Here is a 19,600-nt window from a genome sequence, read left to right as displayed (position 1 = left end):
GTGTATGGGGCCCTGGCTGTGCTGGGCACGATGGGCCCTTGGTACCTGGGGCTGCTGCTTGGCCACTGTGTCAGCCTCTATGTGGCCTCACTTTTGGGCCAGCCCTGGCTCTGTCTTGGCCTCGGCCTGGCCAGCCTTGCCTCCTTCAAGCTGGATCCCCTCATCTCCTGGCAGGTGTGCACTGGGGAAGGGCAAGGGTGGAGGGTGCAAGAATAGGACCCCAAACTGCTCACCCCATTTAAGCCCTTACTTTTGGAGTCTCCCCCAAGCATTTCCTTCACTTTCCCACCTGTCTCCAAACCTTTGACTGTGGCACATACCCACCCACAAGGACGTGTCCAGCTTGTTCCCTGCTCTATCCAAGCACTCAACATGAATTAGCCTTCAGTGGCCAGTGTTGATTGGCTCTGCAAGAGAGGAAGGGGCCAGGACAATGCTGGGCCCCTATGGGAAGCTGAGTGGGCTTCCCAGAGATGGGGCACCTGGTGAACTGGCGGCCTGTTCTCTCCCATCCAGAGCGGGTTTGTAACAGGCACTTTTGATCTTCAAGAGGTGCTGTTTCATGGGGGCAGCGGTTTCACCGTGCTGCGTTGTACCAGCTTTGCGCTGGAGAGCTGTGCCCACCCTGACCGCCGCTACTCCCTAGCTGACCTGCTCAAGTACAACTTCTACCTGCCTTTCTTCTTCTTCGGGCCCATCATGACCTTTGATCGCTTCCACGCCCAGGTGAGCGGACACCCTGTGGGCTTCCAGAACAGGGCTGGGTCTCCCTCTTCAGACAGGGGCTCCCATCTCAGCTAGGACTCCCAGGGCAGGCTGTGTCCTCACCCTCAGGCAGGACCCCAGGATGAAGCCATAATACCCTGCCTCCTCAGACCCCAGCATGGGGCCACATTCCCTGCTCAGACGGGGATCACAGGCTGGAGAAGTGGCTCCACTCTCAGGCACAGCTGCCAGGATGAAGGTGCGTCTCCCTTCACCTTCAGATCCCCAGACAGTTGGTGACCCCCCGCCCCATTCAGACAGGATGCCTCCGGGAGGCCTTGCCTCCCCACTCAGACACTTCGCATCCCCCAGATGAGCCAGGTGGAGCCGGTGAGGCGCGAGGGTGAGCTGTGGCGCATCCGGGCCCAGGGCGGCCTCAGCGTCGTGGCCATCATGGCCGTGGACATCTTCTTCCACTTCTTCTACATCCTCACCATCCCCAGTGACCTCAAGTTTGCCAACCGCCTCCCGGAGAGCGCCCTCGGTGGGTGCGCGACTGGGCCAGAACAGGGACTGGGAAAGACAGAAAGACAGACCCTCTGCGCCCCCATGGCGTCACTGCTGGGGAGCTGACACCCTGCGAGGGCACAGCACCTATCCAAGGGTGGGGGAGCCGGGATTTACTCTTTGAAATGCCTGGGACTTGAAGTTAGCTTTGTTGTATGAGGCCAGACGGGCAGAGCCGCCTCACAGGGGCCTCGGGTTGATTACCACAGCCTGGGTGGGGTCTCCCTGGGGCCGGCCGGGCCGGCTCCTCCCCCAGGAAATGGGGGGTGGGGTCTCCGTGGGGGCGGGCCGGCTGCCAGGACCTCCCCTACGACCTGCGGAGAGAGGGCGTAGGGGAGGGCCTGGCTCCGTGTCTCCCTACCACGATTTGGGGGATCCGGGGAGCGGAGATCCGCGCGACGCCCCCCAGTCAGTGACGACACCCTATCCCCAGCTGGCCTAGCCTACTCAAACCTGGTGTACGACTGGGTGAAGGCGGCCGTCCTCTTCGGCGTGGTCAACACAGTGGCGCGCCTTGACCACTTGGACCCTCCCCAGCCTCCTAAGTGCATCACCGCTCTCTATGTCTTCGCCGAAACGTGAGTGCGAGGTCCGGGGACAAGCCACTGGGATCCCCACCTTCCCGTAGCCTCTTTCCCCCATTCCCCCGGAGCACTGCTCCTGGCTGATTCACACCCATCTGCCCTCCTCCCTCAGGCACTTTGACCGTGGCATCAACGACTGGCTTTGCAAGTGAGTTGGGGTGGGGTGGGGTAATGGTCACAGTCATCCCGCCAGGTGTCTGAGCAAGGCAGTGCAGAGATGGGTCCACGTTTTAAAAGATCAGCCCTGGGCCAGAGGAAGCAAGGAGGAGGTCATCGCAGAGGTCTAGGTGAAAGACAGAGGTTTGGACATGGGTGGGGGCTCTGGAGGTGAGAGAAATGGCTGGAGTCAAGACACACAGCAGGGAGCTTGGACAGGACTTGGCCATGGATTGAGGGGATCAAGAAGGAGTGGGAAATGACTCCCAGATTCCTATGCCTGGGAAGATGGAGGGGCAGCATCCAGAGAGAGGTTCTGTGTGAGAAATGGTTGGAATCTGGGAGACATTCTTGTGGAGGTTCAGGGAGGTGGTTAGGTCTGAGGGTCTGGGGTTCAGAGAAGTCTGGAGGACCGATGCAGCTCCGAGCCTTATGAGTGTGGGAGGGTGGTCTTTAGTCCTTGGGAGTGCCTAAGTCCCAAGGAGAAAGAGTAAAGAAGAGGAGAGAAGGTGTGGCTGAGATTGGAGCAGGAAGGACTCCCATTGGGGGAGAAGAGAGAGTAGCAGAAGGGACTGAAAGGTGTGATCAGAGGAGTAGAACAGTCAAGACCACATGACAGTCTGGAAACAAGGAAGAGCATCCAGGCACGGTGGGAGCAGCTGGGTCAGAGGCTGCTGGGAAGCTAGCTACTGAGGGGGAGACAGAGGAGTTGCTGAAGGGAGAAGTGAGGTGTGTTAAGACAGCAAATAGTGGGACATGCTCGGTTGCTAAGAGGAAGTCTAAGTTGGGAGGCAGGATAGAGGGGTGATTGATAGAGTGAGGTCCCCAAGGAGGAAGGAGGTGATGGAACCAGTGCTAGGCAGAGGCTTGGCTTCAGGACAGGAAGGAGGAACAGAAGCCAGCATGGATGCAGGGTGGCGGGTTAGTGTCGAGAAGGATCCACCGGAAGCCTTCAGTTTTCTCCATGAAGTAGGAGGCAAGGTCACCAGCTGAGAGATGCCGGATTGGGCACAGAGGGAGGCAGCATCTTCGGGCCCAGTTTCCTCTTGCCTAGCTCACCCACCACACCCGCTCACAGTTGGGGGAGAGATAAGGGTGGAGTAGCCACTGGAGAGCATGGCAGAAGAAGAAGCTGACTAGAGAAACCTTGGCATTGAGAGCCCAGGTGGGGTTGGAGGTAGTGGATTTATGGACTCTAGCATGTAAAGGTGTGAGATTTTCCTTATCAGAGCTTAGCCTCTTGGGTGCAGGTGAGGAGACCATGGGAGATTGGGCTCTCCCAGATTGGTGAGAAGGAAGAAGTGAAGGATGAGGGGTTTTAGGTTATTTATAATGATGATCATTGAATTTAAGCCAGTTAAAGAGGGTGGTAAAAATAGGGTTGCAAGGTGAGGAAGAGGGGGAGGGGTCAATGAGATTGAAGAACTGGAGCTGGGGGGGGCATGTCAGGAGGGGCTGGGTGGAGAATGATAACTAGGAAGGAATGAAATTTCAAGTGGTGACAAAGTTGGAGTATGACCATGGGAGTGGGTGGCTGAGATGGTGTGGAGAAGCAACCGCTGGAAATGAAGAGGTCAAGGCATGAAGAGGCCAGTTACTCAATGGGTCTTCTACTGAATTTATTTAACAAATATTTATTGAGTACCTACTATGTGCCAGGCACTGTTCTAGGCACTGGAGATACAGCAGTGAACATGGCAAAGACCCTGAACTCATGGAGCTTACAGTCTAGTGGGGGAGAAACAGACTATAAACAGGTAAACAGACACATAAATAAAATAATTTTAGAGAGTGGTAAGCATTATAAAAAAAAAAAGTGTAATGGGATAGAAGCTGGCCACAGGGTAGAAGCTTCTACAGTTATGGTCTGGGCAGGCCTCTGATATTTGAATTGAGACTTGAGTGATAAGGAAATCTAGGGAAGAGAATTCAAGGGAGAAGGAACAAGGGCATACGTTTGAGGCAGGAACCAGCTGCCTGTGTCTGAGGGACAGGAAGGCCAGTAAGGCAAGAATGAGCGGGAAATGGTGGGTGAAGAGGTCAGGGAGGGAGGCGGAAACCAGACATCGTGGGATCTTCTAGCCTTAGTAGGGAGGTGGTTTATTCTAATTGTAATGGGGAGCCTTTGGGGGAGGGTTTGATTGTGGAAGTCACGTGCTCTGATTCTGGCTGCTATGTGGAGAACGGTTGGTAGGGGTCCAAGGCAGAGGCAGGGAAGTGACTTAAGAGGCTCTTGCAATAATCTATGAGAGGAGATGACCCCCTGGGCAAGGGTGGTGTAGTGGGGGTGGCAAACAGCAGTCAGGACTGCGTGGAGCCCATAGAATTTGCTGGCTTGGATGTGGAGAGGGGAACGGATAGTCCAAGATGGCACCACGTCTTCTCGATGCAACTGAATGGATGGAAGTGTCATTGTCTGAGATGAGGATGCAGCGGGTTTGGACAGGGATGGGGGACTCTGTCATTCAAGGGAGATGTCTAGTGACAGCTGGATGTGTGAGTCAAGACAGCAGGCTAGAGACACAGATTTGGGGCTCGTCAGCCTAGAAACAGTGTTCAAAGTCTTGGGTCTGGATGAGATCGCTTGGGGAATGGATGAGGAGACACCGAAGTTCAAAGCTGAGCCTTCCACATTCTGAAGTTGGGTGGAAGAGGAGCAGCCATCTGAGGTCAGGGATGTTGGACGTGCCCGGGATGATGGTGTTGAGGAGGGTTGCCCCTGTGGCATATCCTTTGCCCATCTCCTACCTGCCCTCTCCCACACCCCCGCTGGTCCTCTCTCCTGCCTTTCTTGCAGGTATGTGTATGACCACATTGGTGGGGAGCACTCTGAGGTGATTCCGGAGCTGGGGGCCACCGTGGCCACCTTTGCCATCACTACTCTGTGGCTTGGACCTTGTGATACTGTTTACCTGTGGTCATTCCTTAACTGCTTTGGCCTCAACTTTGAACTCTGGGTGCAGAAGCTGGCCGAGTGGGGGCCCCTAGCACAAATTGAGGTGAGTGGGGAAGGCCTGGGGCAGGGGTTGGCTGGGTCGCTGGAGGGGGTGCACTGCTGCTCTCTGGAGTCTTCCAGCCACACCTGGCCCCCAGTCCGGAACTTTCTCACCACAACTTCCTGGCTGTCAAGGCAGTGGCTCCCCCTCTTGGTATCCAGCACCCCCTTTTGTGGAGTGTGGACACCTGGGCCAGGCTGTGATGGTCAGGCCCTCCCCTCTCTCTGGTCCTCAGTATTCCCATCTTTAACAACAAGGGAGGGCTGCCCTGGGGACTCTCAGAGACCCAAGCACATCCCCAGGACCTGGGGGAGCCCTGTGGGCAGGACCTCTGACCAACTGTGTCCTCTTTCCCCTTGACCTCTTGCCCCACTGCCAATGTTTTCCTGGACTGGGCAGGCCTCTCTGTCGGAGCAGATGTCTCGCAGGGTCCGGGCCCTCTTTGGGGCCATGAACTTCTGGGCCATCATCATGTACAACCTTGTAAGCCTGAACAGTCTTGAGTTCACAGAGCTGGTTGCCAGGCGCCTGCTACTCACAGGTGAGAGACAGGGAGGTGTGGATACAGAAGATGCCAGGTATCAACCTTGAGGACTGTGACCTCCTGAAATGCCCCCACCCCAACCCAACACCCCGGGGACCTAGCAGGGTGGGCCAATCAAGTGGGGAGGGGCATGAGAAGAAAAGAGTCCCTGAGGCTGGGGTCCTGCCCCCAGGCATCGATGACCTCTTCCCCACACAGGGTTCCCCCAGACCACTCTGGCTGTCCTATTTGTCACCTACTGTGGTGTCCAGCTGGTGAAGGAGCGAGAGCGAACCCTGGCCCTAGAGGAGGAGCAGAAGCAGGACAAAGAGAAGCCGGAGTAGGTGGGAGGAGGCAGAGGGGAGAGGGATAGGCTCTGCTCAGCTATTCCCGGGCCCAGGCCCAGGCCCAGGCCAGGCCGGATGGGGCCTGACCGCTAGAATAAAAGACTTTTCTACCACAGTTTGGCTGTTCCCTCTCCCTTCCACCAGCAATTTCCTGGCTCCTTGTCCATGCTCTTTGAGGAGGTGGGGGTTCTGAGCCCCAGGGAGCGGGGGGGTCAGGCTCTCAGTGCACACAGAATGTGGAGGAGATACCCACATGGAGTGCGGAGGCCACTGACCTGGGCAACCCAGCAGCTGAACACCGAAGCCTGGAATCTTCAACCACCTGGCCACTGACCCTTGGAGGACCTGATTCCAGACCCTGAGCTACTTGCTCAGAAGTCACTTTATTCCTCTTAAGGACCTATCCAGGCTGCAGAGTGTGCTTGAAAGGGACACTCCCCATCTGACAGGCGAGGAGATGGAGTCCTGTGGGTACATCCACCGCACACAGGTGGGCTGGGACTGGCCCAGAATGCAACCTCCCTGTGGTTCTGGCTCATGGAACAAGAAGACCGGGGATATGGGGATGCCGGAGAGCCCTAAGTCCCTGGTCCCTGCTGGAAAGGCTAGGACTGGGCAGCGATTTCCCTCCCCTGCTGAAGAGCACCCCCAGGTGGCACAACGGGACCCAGGTGGGCTCAGGCTTCTCCCAGCCTCTTCTCCAGAGCCCTCAAAAGTCCAGGCCTGTGTGGCCGCAGGGTGGGAGGGGTGCTTAGTTCAGGCCCTCGGGGCTGGTCACATCTTGGTCAGGCGCAGCACGTTGAGCCGAACGGGTAGGCAGGTGGCGCCGGCTGCGTAGGCTATCTCCCTCAGGACGCCCTCCCACTTCTTCTCGTCCTCATTATATCTGGGGGTGGGAGGGAGGAGTGAGGACAGGGACACAGAGCTGGGTCAGCCGAGTGCAGAGTGGGCCCCAGCCGAGAGGGGTGGCTGACGATGCTAGGCCTACCCCTGGGGAGTGTCCCCGAAGCCCCAGGCCCATCTCCAGAAATGTCTGGTCCTGGAGAATTCTCATGTCCTGGGAAAGGGCCCCCCCAAAAGGCCCACCCCCAAAGAACAGCCACCCCACATTCCAGGAAGGGTCACCTCTCAAGGAATGCCCCACGCTTCCAGGAAGACCTGCATTTCCACAGCCCCTCCTCTGGAGAATTCTGTATTCAGCACTCCAGAAGTCCCCCCAAGACCCACCCGCCCCCATGGAGCAGTGAGAATAACTGAAGGTTTAGCAGGTGCTCCAGGCACCGAAACCTCTTCCCTCCACCCCCAGGAAGGGCCAGCATGGAAAGCAATGGCTCTCAGAAGTTGGGGTCCAGCTTCTTCTCAATTCTGGCCCCAGCTCTCCCCTCCAGCAAGAGTACCCAGGACAGAGCAGGGAGGAAAGGCCTGGCTGCCTCTTCAGGGCCCCCTCTACTCCCCGGGGCCTGTTTCCTTGGGTCTGGGCCCTAAACTTGGGGCAGCTCCGGCCTGCGGCTCGCTTGATGCTCCACAGCGGGGCGTGGTGCCCTGTGAGCAAAGCGGGCCCTTGCCAGCCAAACCGGAAAGACTGGGCTGAGCAGGGCGTGTCTGCTGTCCCTGCCGCATGGGACCGGAGGAGGGATCACCCCAGCCCCAGATGAACTCGCCAGGCGCTGCTGGGGGGCATCAGCCTTGCTCGGGGGCTTTGGTCACCTCCCTGGGCCCCGGGCTCACCTCCAGATGTCGTTGAGCTCTGTGGGGACCAACTCTCCAGACTCGGTCTCCAGCGTGGCAAAGCCACCGATGGCGTACAGGGTGCCCGCCAGGCTGACCAGGCTGAGCGAGCTGCGTTCCTGTGGGAAGGCCTCAAAGGGTGCCCACCTGGTGGGGAGGAGGGGGCGTGAAGAGGTGCATCACCCAGCGGCCCCAGCGCCCACAGCTTCAGCTACACCCCTTGGAAACCCGAATCCCAAGCACCCACGCTCCCAGCACAACCTTCTGTGTCCTGACCCTCCCAGCACCGCTCTCCAGCCTTCCCCGTTCTCCTGCCCCTCCCGTTTCCCTCCATGGTCCCCCGGTCATTGCACCCAGCCTGCCCCGTGCAATCCACCATGGATCTCCCCAGTGGCCCTCCTTTGCTCCTGAACTAATTCTCCCAGGGGAGCTGCCCTCCCCTGGCGCCCCTGCCCCAACCTTCTTCCCCTCTTCACTGCCCAATTATTCTCAGGGTGTCTTCACTCCCCTCCTCTGGCCATGAGGTTGGGCCTTCATCCCTACCCTCCAAAACAGCTCTCCGGTCCCCAGCCACCACAGAGCATAAAATCCAGGCACAGGGACACCTGGGTGGCTCAGTTGGTTAAGCGACTGCCTTCAGCTCAGGTCATGATCCCAGGGTCCTGGGATCGAGTCCCGCATCCGGCTCCCTGCTCTGCAGGGAGCCTGCTTCTCCCTCTCCCACTCCCCCTGCTTGTGTTCCCTCTCTCGCTGTGTCTCTCTCTGTCAAATAAATAAATAAAATCTTTTAAAAAAAAAAATCCAGGCACAACACACATCTCTACTGATGTGACGTTCTCACCTCCCACCTGCCCAGCCTCTCATGTCCTCAGATTCCTGCCTGGATAATGCATCTGCCTCCACAATCCCTCAGGGCTTGGGCCTCAGCTTCTCCCTCTTACACTCTCTCTCCTGAGGGAGCTCATTCCCTCCATTGACTGTTGGCCCCAAATCTCTCCAGCTCAGCATTCTCTCTGCCCTGGCGGGCTCCTCCTGGACACTCCCAGATCCCACAAATCCACATGTCCTAACTGGACCCTCACATTTCCAATCTAACCGCAGTGGTTCTCCAGTAAATGACCTCCCACCCTCTCTCAAAAGCATCCACATCTCCCTCTTGTCCCCAACATCCAATCAATCTCTAAATCTTATTTCTTCTATCTCCTAAACTCTTGCTACTCTAAGTGGGGCCCATGGACCAGCAGCATCAGCATCACCTGGGCGGCGTGAGGGGTGTTAGAAATACACACTCAGGCCCTTCCCCAGGCCCAAGAATGAGAATCTGCATTTTAACACGACTCCCCGGGAGATTCGTGTGCATATCACAGTGTGGGAAGCCCTGGCCTACATCTTTCTCCTGTGCGCCCCTCGGCCCCATTTCCACCGTGCCCCCATCTGCAGGCCGCCTCCTCCTGCTCTATGGCTGCACCCCTGCCTCCTGGAAGATCTCTAATCTGTTCTCTACATCACCTGTTACCTAATAAAACACAGACGTGAGCCTACAACCCATCACAGGCATTTCACCGCCCTAGGATTGAGTCCCTTGGCCCTGCTTGCCACCTCTCCAACCCCGGTGCCCCCATCCCCACCTTCCTTCCTCCAACCTTTCCTCCAATAGGCCTGCCTTCTTTTCTCCTAACTGCCTTGTCACCAACTTTCCTTGGCCCGGGGAATCCTTCTGCCGCCATCCCTTTTGCTGGCTAAGTCCAAGGGGGCTGCCGGCTCAGGTTTCCCCTGGCCTCCCAGGGCAGGGCGGCTTCTGTCTTGGTCACCAGTGTATCTGGAGCACCAGGCCACTGCCCGGTATGACTCTGAATGAGGAACCTGGCGTCTCCCGCCCCACTCCTGGGAGCTCTCTCCTGCAGGCCAGGCTGGCCCTAACCCTGGCCCCAAATTGTGGGGGAAGCCCGCCTCATGGCGATGAGGACAGAGAGGCTATTCCTGTGCTGATGTCAAGGGGCAGGGACCCTGGTTGCTGCCGGGGCCGTCACAGAGAGACCCAACAGGTTCAAAGCCACACAGCCAGGCAGTCACAGGGGGGCCCTTGGTCCCTGACTGCCCACTGGAAGGGGCGGGGAGCAGCCATACTTGTTGTCCGCGATGCTGTACACTTCAGCTGAACTGGTCAGCCCCGTGTCTGTGACGCCGGCGGCTACAAAAATGCGGCCATCGTGGATGGTGGCCCCGAAGAGGGAGCGCGCAGTCTGCATGGGGGCCAGCTCGGTCCACTCGAACTTCTTAGGGTCGTAGACACACATCTTCTTCAGGCACTTTCTGGGGGTGGGGGACCGTGAGCGAGAGGGAGGAAGCCTGAGCACAGCGCCCCTCCTCCGGTTCAGTGGCTCCGGACAATCCCTGACAGCCTGGGGAGACTGTGCTCCCGCTCTAACCTACAGCCCTGCTCCTGCACTCGCTCCAGGCCCGAGCCTCACCTGTCGCTGCCTTTGCCGCCAAGGACGTAGACCAGGTCCATGTGGGAGAGCACCGCGTGGCCGTACACGGCATACGGCAGCGGATCCGCTTCGCCCCATTTGAACGACCTGGAGGAGACCGGAGTAGGGCGAGCGCCCGGTTCAGGAGTGCGCGGGGTCCCTGTCTCTGCATTCACCCACCAGCCAGCACATATTCGGGGTGCCCCCGGTGCATAACCGGCACCTCTCGGGTCCTGGCTCCCACCCAGCGGCCCGCGCTCCGCCCCTACCCAAGCCCGCCTCCGCCCGCAGCCCCGGGCTCTGGCTCCGGCCCCCGCCGCGCCCCCAGCCCCGCCCCCGGGCCCCGCCCCGCCCCCCGGACTCCTCAACCCCGCCCCCGGCCCCTGCTCACTGCCGGTCGTAGCACATGACCGAGTCTAGGCTGCGCTCGCCGTCCTTGAGCTCTCGGCCGCCGACCACGTAGATGGAGTTGAGAGCCTCTCCCAGGCCGAAGAGGCAGCGCGGCGAGGGCAGCGGCGGCATCCCCAGCCACTCGGAGTCCAGGTGGTCAAACTGCGGGCCGGGCGTGCAGTCAGCCACCGGCCTCCACGCCCGCACTCCCCCAGCCACCCCGGGTCACAGAGGAGGCCAGGTCTCCAGCTAGGGCCAACGCAGCCTGGAGGCCATCCCTGGAGACAGTACCCTATCCTCCTACCAGGCTGAGAACAACCGAGGCCCTCCGGAGGTCGGCGCCCAGAGACCACATTACAGCACCACGATGGGGCACCCCACGCAGAGACCTGTCCCTTCCCACTACGACTCCAGAACTGAGGCCTGCCTGCCCTCTGTTTTCCACCCCAGCCCACTGCACAGAAAACCTCCAAATACAGCTCTGCCCCTCCTCCCTTAAAATCTACAGTGTAAGTCTGCAGCCCTGTCCCATCTCCATAGTCTTACAACGATATTTGTGGCTCATCTTTCTGGAAAGTTTTCTGAAGGCTGAGCAATGTGCTGATGAACACTTTATAACCATCTGTAACCTTCAAACAACCTTATCAAGCAGGAAGGATAATATCCCCAGAGAAAATAAGCAAGGTCCATGATATGCTTTGGCTGGTGGAGCTGCCCCCCTCCCTCCCTGCCCCCGGTTTAACCCTGGTACCGAGTTGCCCCTCACCCTTCTCCACACCTGGTCAGGCCTCACTGAGCTCACCACTCGCTGGGCTCATTGCAGTCTCTGTCCCTTGCTCACCATTCCTCAGGCAGAAACACCCTAACTTCCCCTTCAAGTGTCCAAATTCCACCCAGATGGCAGGACTCAAACCTACATGGCCAGTCAGCAGGGAACCATCTCTGCCCTCTGAGATCCCATGAGACACTACAACTTGGACTGGTCACCCCACTCTACTGGTCCTTTCTGGGCCTCATCTGGTTTTCTCATCTGTACAGTGAGAAGACTAGGCAGGATGCTCCCTTTGTTTGGGACACTCTGTTCTATACTCCAGTCCGGGCCTCACGCAAAGGTCCTGCCCCAGACTGACCCCTACACTGACCTTGCTCCTCCTTCTCACTGTGCCTGACCTCAATCCCTGTGCAGAGACAGGGCCTCCAACATATCAGACCTCCCTGGGGCTCACATCCCCCTGAAAGAGACATCAGAGTTACGCAGCTAATTGTCAACTGCCTATAACTGCCTTCAAGACTTCAGGCAAGTGGCTCTCAGTCAACCTCCCTGGTCTACATCTCATCCTAGACCCAATAACAGCCCCCAACAAGTAGACACAAGCCTCTCATGGGCCCCAAAGCCGACCGCCACCCCCGCCCCCGTTCCCAGAACCCGGCACTGGCTGCCCTTCCCAGGGCTGGGCAGGCACCTGCAAGAAGTAAGCACTCATGGGGTCCTCCTTGTTGTCCTCGTTGTAGAAGAGGCCCCCAGCCACAAAGACCTGGTTCTCCTTGGTCACAAGGCTGACGTGGTTCTTAGGGATCTGGGTGGAGAGCGAGGCACAGTAGCACTCGTTGGCCGCTGGGTCATAGGCCACGGCCCCCTCCTCACCGAGCATGAAGATGAGGTCCTGCAGGAACATGCCAAAGCGCAGAGTGTCATTGAGGATCCCGGGGATGATGCGTTCAGCCTCCTCCTCGTCGTCCTCCGCCTTGGCTTCGCCCGTGCCCTTGCCAGCAGCCTTGGCCCCGGCTGCCTCCCGCCCCGTGTCCTTCTTCTTCTTGCGCAGCACGGTGAGGCGGCCCTCGTGCGCGTCCTTCACCATCTGCAGCTTGCGCAGCAGCTCGGGCTGGGCGCGCACGAGGGGGTGCTTCTCCACGCGGCTCTCCAGGAAGGCCCGCGGCAGCAGGCGGCAGCGCACGCTCTCGAAGACGGTGGGCAGCGCGCGCTGGCGCTCCTCCTGCGTCTTGGCGTCGCCGCTGCCCGCCCACCGCATCACCGCCTCGAACACGGCCTCCTCCTTCTCCACGTTGAGGCCGTCGCTGGAGATGATGGCGATGAGCTCGTCGGCCGAGAGCCCGAGGAAGTCGGCGTCGCGCGCCACGAGCGAGAAGCGCGCGCAGACGAAGTCGCGGGCGGCCACGGCCAGGCGCGCGCAGTCGAGCAGGAGGCCGAGGCGGAAGACGGCCAGGCAGTTGGCGAGACACAGGCGCTTCTGTAGGAAGGACACGCAGATGGTGAAGATGGACGGGATCTGGAAGCGGTGCGCCGCGGCGAACAAGTCCTGCACGCTCGCCTCGTCCAGCGCGATCTCCGACGTGTACAGGTAGTGCAGCACCTGCGCCACCACGGCCGGGGACACCTCCTCCAGGCGCAGCTCGCCCGCGCGCTCAGGCTCGGCCAGGAAGCGCGCCCGGAAGTAGGGGCTGCAGGCGGCCAGCACCAGGCGGTGGCACGGGAACTCGCGCTCACCGGCCCGCACCACACAGTCGAGGAACTTGCCGTGGTCCAGCATGTCCTTGAGCCCGTCCTGCAGGAGCGTCTGCTGGTACAGACGCTGCTCCTCCGCCTGCTCCAAGCCCAGCGTCATGATGGGTGGCTTGGGGTGCCAGTGCCTTGCCAGGGGCCTCCTCTTTCTACTCCCCTGCTTTCCTGCTGGGTCACAATCGGTCTACGCAGCTGTCTTCGCGGGGCTATATATAGAGGTGGACAGGGCCCTGTAAGGCGAGCTGCCTGGCTTCCTGCGCATGACGCACAGGGGACAGCTGGGCAGAGGCCCCCTCCCAGAGCAGCCTTGACTCAGCCCCAGGGGCTCACGGGACAGGGGTGGGGTATTTGGGCCTATGAGGGCCTCGCTGCCTCATTTCTAAATGGAGCACAGCAAGGCCTCGACTACATTCCTTGGTCAGGCGGTGCCCCTGAGGGCCCGTGATGACCCAAGCTCTGCCCCTCAGGCCAGGGAGCGAGAAGCTTTGGTGTCCCTCTTCCACGATCTCCCTTCGTTCATGCCTTCTGGGCCTTTCTGTCTGGGTGCTTCATCTTCCTCCCTGGAGTATATCTCACCCCGTCCACCCTTGGATACAGTGTGCTTGGGTTTCCTGTTCAGTGAACTTGGAAAGGCATTCACTCATAGGGGACCTTATTGCCCTACCTTTAAAATGGGAAGACCTTTACCCCTTTCTACTCCAGATCTGAGACCCTCCTTAGACTGTGCAAGAAAGCAAAAAGGTGCCTTAGGTAAACACAGTCACTTCTTTTCTGAAGGGCCTGCACAGGTCACGTGGCTCTGTTGAGCCTCAGTTTCCCTTTCCACACAATGGGGAGTTGGATGAGTTAGATTCTAAGGGCCTCAGTTACAGTTCTGCTGAGATTCAGAAGCACTGAGGCTCAGTGTTCCTGGGAGTACGCTGTCACGGGGTTTTAACATTGTAAGGTGTCAGACGTGCTAGAAAAGTAATTTCCTAGGCTTCAACTATTCTAGGTATTTAAATTCCCAGGGTTTTAGCATTCTAGCGGAGTGACAGTCTGGATTCTAGTGTTCAAAAAGTAACACTCTAAGAGTTTAATATTCCAGGATAGCTGTCTATGCTAACTGTTCTTGGTCCATACTAAGCTTGACCTGAGTCTACCTTGGCCTTGGGGTCCTTGCACCCTGTCTACCATCTAAGGGGTGTCGGGGTAGAGGCCCAGGATAGCCAGTCCTGATGCCCAGCCTTCTCTGGACTTACCACTCTTCCCACACTACACATACACACACACACACACACACACAATCAGCCTCAGCCACCAAGATTAACTTGTTCCCAAAGTGCCAGAAGCTGCAGCTGTGGGTTAAATTTAGCCCCCAGGGCACTAGTGTAAACTATTATGGGGCAGTCTCCCATCATTCCTCTGAGTCACTTGTTTATAACCTCAGGCTTGAGGGGCAGAGGGATTGGAGAGGGGACCTCAGGATGGGCCAAGGCTGAGTTACCTCTCCTTTTGTGATCTCAGAGGTGTCACTGCCTGTCCCTGAGCAGTGCCCTCAACCATCGTTTGCACACCCCACCAGCAGGTCTTAGAGGGGCACGTAGCCGGGCAGGTCCTGGAGGTGGTCCTGTCCCTCTTGCGGAAGGGGTAAAGTCTCATCCCAGGGCTTCCAGCCTAGCCCCCAATGCAGGGCATTTCCAACAGGCACCGTCAGTGAGGAGATCAGGCTCTGAGGGGCTGCGCAACTGGGGCAGGTCACATAGCTGGCAAGTGGCCGAGCCAGGATTCCAAGCAGATCTGCTCACCTCCACAGACTGTGGGAATCCCTCCCTACCATACTGCTTCCCACAAATTAACGACAAAAAAATTAGTGGTAGCTTCATTTTCCAAAGACGAGGACAGAAAGTACATACGGAACAATTAACTTATGTTTATCAAATGACTCAATGACATATTTTTAGATTATGATGAATCCCATAGTGCTCACTCCCTCCCAGGCATTCCACTAGCATATTTATATGTAGCTCATTCATTCATCAAGAACCCACTGTGCACTCTGTTCAGTGCTAAGGATTCAACAGTGAACACATCAGGCAGGAATTCCTGTCTTTATGGAACTTAGTTTCAGCCAAAGTGGTGGGGGGAGTCAGCAACAAGTAGTTATACAAGATGTCAGATGATAATAACTGCTAAGTGACAAGTAGCAGAGAAGGGGGCATGGAAAGGGACAGGTGGTGGTGGTAATAATTTTAGTGGAACAGTCAGCCTGGACTCACTGAGAGGACTCTTTCTGAGCAGGTTCAAGCCAGGAGATAGGAGGATTCCAGGGCAGGGGCAGGGGTACAACTCGAGCAAAGGCCCTGAGGCAGGAGCGCATCTGGCAGGTTCCAAAAACAGGGAGGAAGCCGGTGGGGCTGGAACAATGAATGAGGAGGTGAGTAGGAGGAGATAAGGGCAGAGGGGTAAGGGTGGGGGAATCATGTAGGGCCACGTGGGCCAGTTTTTCCCTTCAGTGAAATGGGAGCCACTGCTTATTTTTTAATTGTAGTTATGGGAAATGTAAATATATCCACAAGTAGAGAGAATAATATGCCAATTTCCCATGTACCCACCTCCCCATTTCAGCAACTATCTAGTCACCAGGTCATGGCCGATCCTGTCCACTCTGCCCCCAGCCACTCTGGTAGTCACCCAGGGAGCCGGCCAGGGATTGGACGTGAGTACAGGAGAGAGAGGGACAGAGCATGACTGCGTGGCTTTCAGTCGAATCAAGGGAGAATGTCATCTCACTTCATCCTTTTAATTTTTACTCATTTATTTTTTTTTAAAGATTATTTATTTGAAAGAGAGAGAGCACACAAGTGGGGGGAGGGACAGAGGGAGAGGGAGAAGCAGGCTCCCCGCTGAGCAGGGAGCCCTCTGTGGAGGCTCCATCCCAGGACCCCGGGATCACCACCTGAGCCAAAGGCAGATGCTTAACTGATTGAGCCAGCCAGGCGCCCCTAATTTTTACTCATTTAATCTTACCCAAAATTATGAGGTAGTTATTATTTACGCCCTTTTACAGAAACTGAAATTTAGATGGCCAGCAAATAGGGATCAGTCTTACGATTTTGTTTTTGTTTTTGTTTTTTTAAACAGCTTTGTTGACGCATAAGTGACATAAATGAACTGCACATATTTAAAGTGTACAATTGGTAAGTTTTTTTAAAGATTTTATTGATTTATTTATTTGAGAGAGAGAGCACATGAGCATGAGATAGAGATAGAGAGCATGATGGCGGTGGGGGGGACCACAGAGGAAGAAGGAGAAGCAGACTTCGCACTGATCAGGGAGTCCAACGATGTGGGGCTCGATCCCAGGACCCTGGATCATGACCCGAGCCGAAGGCAGAAACTTAACCAACTAAGCCACCCAAGTACCCCACAATTTGATAAGTTTTGATATATATGTATATACATGTATATGTATACATACATACATGCATACATATACATGCATGCATGCGTGCATACATATATGTATACATACATATATATATATATACCCATGAAACCTTGGCTATATATACATATATATATATCCATGAAACCAGCACCACAATCAAGTTAGAAAATGTATCCATCAGCCACATGTCCTCATGCCCTTTTTTAATCCCTCCCTCATCTCTCCCTACAACACCCCAAGCCTAGACAGTCACTGATCTGCTTTCTGTCACCATCATCCATTTGCATTTTCTGAAGTTTTATATAAGCAGAATCATGGAGTCCCATCTGTCTGTCTTTTTGTTCTGACTTCTTTTGCTCAGATAATTATTTTGAGCTTCATCCAGTTTGCCTATTCATGTTCTGCCTTCATTAGGAATCTTAGCATATCACAAGGGTTATTTAAGAAAAATACCAAGTGAGGGATGCCTGGATGCTCAGCTGTTAAGCGTCTGCCTTCGGCTCAGGTCATGATCCCAGGGTCCTGGGATGGAGCCCCGCATCGGGCTCCCTGCTCTGCGGGAAACCTGCTTCTCCCTCTCCCACTCCCCCTGCTAGTGTTCCCTCTCTTGCTGTCTCTGTCAAATAAACAAATAAAACCTTTTTAAAAAAGAAAAAAAAATACTAAGTGAAAATCTTAAGAAAATTTACACGCGTTTTGCCAAGGTCAGAGAACACCTTACAAATGTGCCAAGAAACTCAACAACGTCTGCAGCCCTCATTGCATGAGCAGGCCTCACCCCCAGTAAAGGCTTGTGGGGTGGTGACTTGGCTGTGGAGTATTTGCTGGAGTAGCCATGTTATATGTCCATATGTGGCAGACATTTGTCACCCTTGGTGGTCTCCTCATATCTCCTAAATAGTCTTTCTATGTTTGGGACAGTCCCACATCAGTGGTCCTTCCCCAAGGTAGAAGCCAGAACTTAGGTTCTCAGCCTCCCTGAACTCTGACAGTCTAGAAGAAAAAAAAAAAAAAGATATCAATAATGAAGGGACCTCAAAGAGACAGTCAGATCTATGTAGAGCGAAGCCCCCCAGGTCACAAGGCCTTTCACGCATGCTGACTGCCACTGGGCTCTTTGGTGCTGCACTTTTAAAAAATTATTGCGAAGACGCCTTCTGGCCCACACAATGTGGGACTCATTTCTCCCTGTTCTTCTCTGTTAAGTACAATGATAAACCATGGAAATATGCAAGAGGCACTTAAAGGGTAACTCAGAAACGTGGGAGAAGGATGACTAATCGGTTTAGGACCCTAAGTTGAAGGAACAACTCAGCAGCAGGTGTCTCACACCCACGTACCCAACAAAGGATGACCCGGGTAGGTTTATTCCTCTCTCAAATTGAACAGGAGTCCCACTGACAATACCAGACAACTGCAGCATCACGAGCAAGGGGAGTTTGTCAGAAGCCCACTAACAACAAGCAGCCAGGGAAAGCACTCTCCTTCCACACCTGGCCTGAGACCCACCTCCCCTGCCAAGGGACCCTGGGCAACCTGGCCTGGGGAAACTCCTTCTGCTCTCTCTGGCAGCAGCAGCAGGAACAGGCGGGAGCCCCAGCAGCACAGATAAACCAAGCAGGTGAAAATAACACTGCAAAGTCTCTGAAAATTAAATTGTTGTTGGAACCTCAGCCCACAAAAGTAGGCCAGCACCTGCATGCCAAACTTAAACAGGGCAACCGCCTGTTATAAAAAAAAGAACCAAATAGAACCCAAAGTCTTCTAAACATAAATTCAAAATGTCCAGGGTACAGTAAAAAAAAAAAATCACCCGTCATAATAATAACCAGGAAAATCACTACTTGAATGCAGAAAGAATCAGCTGATGCCAACACTGACGTTAATCAGATGTTGAAATTATCTGGCAAGGATTTTAAAGCAGCTATCATAAAAATGCTTCAACAATCAATACATGCTCTTCAAATAAATTTGAAAAAGAGAAAATTTCAGTAAAGAAATAGAAGTTATATAGAAGAGCCAAATGGAAATAATAGAACTGAAAAATACAATAACAGAAATAAAGACATGCTGGATGGCCTCAGTAGGAGGGGGGAGATGACAGAGGATAAAATCAGTGCACTTGAGGACAGGTGAATAGGATTTACCCAATCTGAAGAACAGAGATAGAGTGGAATGAAAAACAAAAACAAAAACGGATGGCATCTTGGGCCCATGAGACAGTAACCAAAGATCCCCCATTTGTATCATGACAGTCCCAGGAGGAGAGGAGAAAGAGGGGCTGGAAGAGTAACTGAAGGAATAATGGCTGAAAACTTCCAAAATTTGGTGAAAGACACAAACCTGCAAATTCAAAAAGCTGAGCAAACCCCAAACAGGGATAAACCCAGAGAAATCCATGCCAAAACACATAAACTTCCAAACACTAAAAACAAAGAAAAAATCATGCAAGCAGCCAGAAAGAAAAAAAAAAACAAACATATTACCTATAAGGGAACACTAATTCAAATGATGGTGGATTTCTCATCAGATAACATGGAGGCCAAAAGGAAGCGGCACAACATTTTTCAAGAACTGAAAGAACTGTCAATGGTGAATTCTGTATCCGGTGAAACTGTCAGGAATGAAAGGTAAATAATTCCAGGGAATCTACAAAAACAAAAACAAAAAAAACACCTTTCAGAACTAATAAATGGGCTCAGTAATGTCGGAGGATATAAGATCAACCCACAAAAATTAACTGCATTTCTCTCTACTGACAATGAACATGTAGAAACCAAAATTTAAAGCAATACCAGTTATAATCACTCCAAAGAAATGAAATATTTATGAGTATTCCTAACAAAACGCATACAGGATCCATGCCGAAAATTACAAAATGCTGATGAAAGAAATCATGGAAGACCTAAATAAATGGAGAAACACTATGTTCATGGATTGGAAGGCTCAACACATAAAGATGTCAGTTCTCCCCAGATTGAACTATAAGTTTAATTCAGTGTCTATCAAAGTCCTAGAAACATTTTTAATAAACATAGACAGGCTTATTCTAAAGTTTATAGGGAAAGGTGCAAGACCTAGAATAGTTAAAACGATCTTGGCAAGGAAGAATTAGGTGGGAGGAATCACTCTACCTGATATTAAGCCTTCCTATGTAGCTCTAGTAATCAGAATTGTGTGGT

The 19,600-nt window shown here is 54.7% G+C and overlaps 2 protein-coding genes across 2 annotated transcripts; one reads left to right on the top strand and one right to left on the bottom strand.

Annotated features, from left to right (window-relative positions):
- Positions 1 to 6: 6 nt before the first annotated feature.
- Positions 7 to 5,993, top strand: HHATL (hedgehog acyltransferase like). Its single transcript, XM_081825274.1, has 8 exons — positions 7 to 174; positions 517 to 726; positions 1,078 to 1,249; positions 1,706 to 1,850; positions 1,969 to 2,004; positions 4,810 to 5,011; positions 5,408 to 5,549; positions 5,751 to 5,993. The coding sequence occupies exons 1-8, from the start codon at positions 31 to 33 to the stop codon at positions 5,873 to 5,875; spliced, it is 1,176 nt and encodes a 391-aa protein (XP_081681400.1). The 5' UTR covers positions 7 to 30; the 3' UTR covers positions 5,876 to 5,993.
- KLHL40 (kelch like family member 40) lies at positions 3,611 to 13,195 on the bottom strand. The gene is made up of 6 exons (XM_081825268.1): positions 11,931 to 13,195; positions 10,469 to 10,629; positions 10,078 to 10,185; positions 9,734 to 9,919; positions 7,607 to 7,753; positions 3,611 to 6,764 (listed from the first exon to the last, which is right to left on the bottom strand). Exons 1-6 carry the CDS (start codon positions 13,089 to 13,091, stop codon positions 6,653 to 6,655), a joined length of 1,875 nt encoding a protein of 624 aa, XP_081681394.1. The 5' UTR covers positions 13,092 to 13,195; the 3' UTR covers positions 3,611 to 6,652.
- Positions 13,196 to 19,600: the final 6,405 nt, after the last annotated feature.

This window comes from Leptonychotes weddellii, chromosome 1 (assembly GCF_054177405.1).
Source record: "Leptonychotes weddellii isolate Sample4059 chromosome 1, ASM5417740v2, whole genome shotgun sequence".
In the NCBI taxonomy this organism is placed as follows: Eukaryota; Metazoa; Chordata; class Mammalia; order Carnivora; family Phocidae; genus Leptonychotes; species Leptonychotes weddellii.
Note: the sequence above shows the minus strand (reverse complement) of the source record. Positions and strands in the feature narration are given on the sequence as shown.